The sequence below is a fragment of the Colobus angolensis genome, unplaced genomic scaffold (assembly GCF_000951035.1).
Source record: "Colobus angolensis palliatus isolate OR3802 unplaced genomic scaffold, Cang.pa_1.0 Scaffold142, whole genome shotgun sequence".
NCBI lineage: Eukaryota > Metazoa > Chordata > Mammalia > Primates > Cercopithecidae > Colobus > Colobus angolensis.
The window spans coordinates 3,540,502-3,543,946 of NW_012114511.1; the positions used below are offsets into that span (position 1 = coordinate 3,540,502).

The 3,445-nt window shown below is 44.6% G+C and overlaps 1 protein-coding gene across 1 annotated transcript in view; it reads right to left on the minus strand.

Moving 5' to 3' along the window:
* Nucleotides 1-716: 716 nt before the first annotated feature.
* CDC25C (cell division cycle 25C) overlaps nucleotides 717-3,445 on the minus strand; it is a 69,769-nt gene continuing 67,040 nt past the window's right edge. Inside the window, exons 11-14 of the mRNA XM_011935299.1 lie at nucleotides 2,477-2,575; nucleotides 1,801-1,934; nucleotides 1,326-1,437; nucleotides 717-1,147 (exon numbers count right to left, since the gene is read on the minus strand). Coding sequence (XP_011790689.1) covers nucleotides 998-1,147; nucleotides 1,326-1,437; nucleotides 1,801-1,934; nucleotides 2,477-2,575 — 495 coding nt within the window. The 3' untranslated portion in view covers nucleotides 717-997. The remainder of the gene's footprint in view (nucleotides 1,148-1,325; nucleotides 1,438-1,800; nucleotides 1,935-2,476; nucleotides 2,576-3,445) is intronic.

A 3,445-nucleotide genomic window follows, 5' to 3' on the forward strand; every position in this document is an offset into this window, starting at 1 on the left:
AAAACTGCAATTAGCTCCTCTTTTGAGATGTTATCAGGATGGTCTCGATCTTCTGACCTCGTGATCCACCCGCCTCGGCCTCCCAAAGTGCTGGGATTACAGGTGTGAGCCACCACACCCGGCCGAACATCTGTATTTCAAGTTCAGATGATGTTGACGATCTAGGGTCCAAACTTTGAGAATTACTGGTTTTCTGTTTTGTTTTTGTTTTCTGAGACAGAGTCTCTCTCTGTTGCCCAGGTTGGAGTGCAGTGGCACGATCTCATTGCAACCTTCACCTCCTGAGTTCAAGCGATTCTCCTGCGTCAGTTTCCTGAGTAGCTGGGACTAGAGGAGCATGCCACCATGCTGGCTAAGTTTTGTATTTTTAGTAGAGATGGGGTCTCACCATGTTGGCGAGGTTGGCCTCGAACTCCTGACCTCAAGTGATCCACCCACCTTGGTCTCCCAGAGTGCCAGGATTACAGATGTAAGCCACGGCCTAAGAATTGCTGGTTTAGAGAAAAGCATGTTGGCCTCAGCTGTGAATAAAGATAATATGTCTGAAGTAGTCTAACTTGGTGATCTCCTCTGTAGACAGATCTTCTAGGAGCAGGCTAGGCTCACAATCACACCTCTCATTCTGTAGTGTTTATTTTTCGAATTTTAAAATAGAGGGGGAAACAAAGAAGGAAAATACAAAGAAAGAGGGTAGACAACTCTCTTGCATCCACCCAATATGAGGAGTTGGGAAGAGGAATGCCAGAGTTCCCTGAACCAACAAAAATCTCTCTGCAACTCAAACCTGCCTTATAGAGCCACTCCAGGACTACAACATCAGCTTTCAGCTCTGCTGAAACCTAATCCATTCCCAGGCCTGTATACAAGTTGGCAGCCTGGTGGTTTGCAGAGACATCTTTTAATAATCTTGGGTTTGGTCATCCAGAAGGCCTCTTTCTGCTCAGGGTTTCTGCAATGTCTTTTGGTGACTCGTTAGCAGCCAGTGGTTGGAATGTTGTCACGGGCTCACATCCTTCACCAGAAGGGCAATCTGCTCCCGCAGCTGCCGCTCCCCTTCCTGCACTTTGCTCTGGCTTCGACACCTCAGCAACTCAGCCTTGTGGTCGTGATGATGCATAGGGCAGTAGCTCTGTGGTTCACAGAGCTCCTGAAAGGTAAGGAACAGAGTAAGGGATTCTCTACACTCCTGAACTCTACCTACAAAGGATAATAGAGATGCTGCTGCTGGCAGTGGCCAAGGAGGAGCAGCAGTTTCTTCTCTGAGGGCTTTGCAGGCCCTGGGAGTTGCATGCTAAAGTTGGCTCCCCACATGCCCCACCCTTTACCAAATATTCTGGAAAGAAGTCTCTGTAGCCGCCTTTAAGGATATATAGCTCTGGGTAGTACAATGCAGGATACTGGTTCAGAGACCTGTCCTCTTCACGCAGAGAGCGGCACCTTTAGAGAGAACCCAGAGATGGGTGGGGTGGAAAGAAACAAAGTCAGGATCCCAGGGGTCATTCACTGGGGAGGGAGAAGAGGAATAGACTATTGCCAACCTCAAAAAGGACCTTCCAATCTCACTGTGTTTGCAAAAAAAGGTCCAAGTAGCACCACCCTTCCTCCTTTCCTCCACTGCGGCCTCATTCTCAGTCCCTTTTCCTTTATTGTTTCATACTTTTCAATTGTAGAAACATCTTCCTTCAACCTCCCTAAAATTCTTCAAACTGTAGAATCCAGTCAGTCTCTGTCTGAACTGGTGTGGGAAGTCCAACTCAAAATCCATTTCCATTACCCGCCAGACCCCATTTAGACACTCACATTCGGGGGCCCCTCTCTGAGGAGAATTCACAGTGGAACACGATGATTATTCTCTTCTGGGTGTCCAAAGGGACAATGGGCTTCTTCAGAAAGAAGCTAAACAGTTCTTCCTGACTATACAAGTTTAAGGCTCCCTGTAGAAAAAGAATTTTAGTATTTCCTCAGGGGCTTAGAGACAGTGCCAACACTCAGAAATGACTGAGACACCAACCTGGGATAATTTGGACCAGAAAAGCTGGACTATCAGCACCTTTAGGGCAGGGGTCTAAGTATATCTCTGTATATACCCTGAACGCCTGGCATAGAGCTTGGTATGTAGTAGATGGTCAATAAATGTTCATAGAACTGAACTACTGGAAGTATAGGGATCACTGCGAGGAATGTTCATGAATAGCAAGTGTTTGCAAAGTGCTTCAGTCCTTGGATTCATGTTTTTATTTCTAGGTAGGACCCCTTGGCTCCTAGAGAAAAGAGGGAGATAGATCTAGGAAGGAAAGGGAAAGTAAGTTGCTTAAGGTATACAGAATTAAAACAATGAGGACCTCAGCCTTGATGTGCTTCAAATATGTAATCTTTGTCCTGATTCTAGAGTTCATAGGCCCCTTTGTCCACAGACTCTTCTCAGTAAAGAGCTATCTCCAGTCCTCCCCTACTAATGGCCACAATGTCGTCTCACCTGGATGTGTCCTCCCAGGTACTCATATGGATAGCGACAATCAATGACATAAAACTTCTCAATCAGACCCTGGAACTTCCCCGACAGTAAGGCAGCCACCTGGACAGAAACAATGACTGAATATTCTGCTCACTACAACTCTGAGTGAGAGAAGAGTCAATGACACAGTTCCTCACAAGCACACTCCTGTTATGTCCACTGTACGTCCAGCCTCCAAAGTCATCTCATATTTGGTATGTGGCAATAATTCAGCCCCACCCCACAAAAGAGAATGAAACAGGAAATGGCCCTTTTAGAGAATCAAAATAGCTGGCCCTGCCAAGATATCAAGGAAATCCATAATCAGGCTACCCATCTGGGGACAGGCATGGCTGGAATCAGCCTCTCAGGAGACACCCAAGGACTTCTGCAGTGGCAGAGGCAGCAGCTAGAGATCTCGAAATTGCAGGAAGAAATGCAAAATGGTTCCCTACCCGCCATCAAAAAGGAAGAAAGTAAGTCTTTCAGGAAAGGATATGGAAGGGAAAGGTTGATACCTAGAGGAAGGAAGAAACTGAAGCTACTTGAAGCTACTTGAGTGTAAATTGGTTCAGCCTTTCTGGAGGGAACTTTGTAAATACATATACAAATAAATGTAATTACACTTTGACTCAGCAATTTCTAACATCTTAAGTAAACTGGAAAAGTACACAAAGATGTAGGCACAATTATATTCATCTCAGCATTGTTTTATATTATCAAAATATTAGAAATAACTTCAATATTCAATAATAGGGGTTTGGTAAAATGTACATGTCAGTAGAATAGAGCAGCATTACATAGCCATTAAAATGATAATATAGATATCTTATTGATATAGAAAGATGTCTATAATGTCTTACTAAGCAAACTGCAATACTATACGTTCATCATGATCCTTTTTTTTTTTTTTTTTTTGAGATGGAGTTTCGCTCTTGTTGCCCAGGCTGG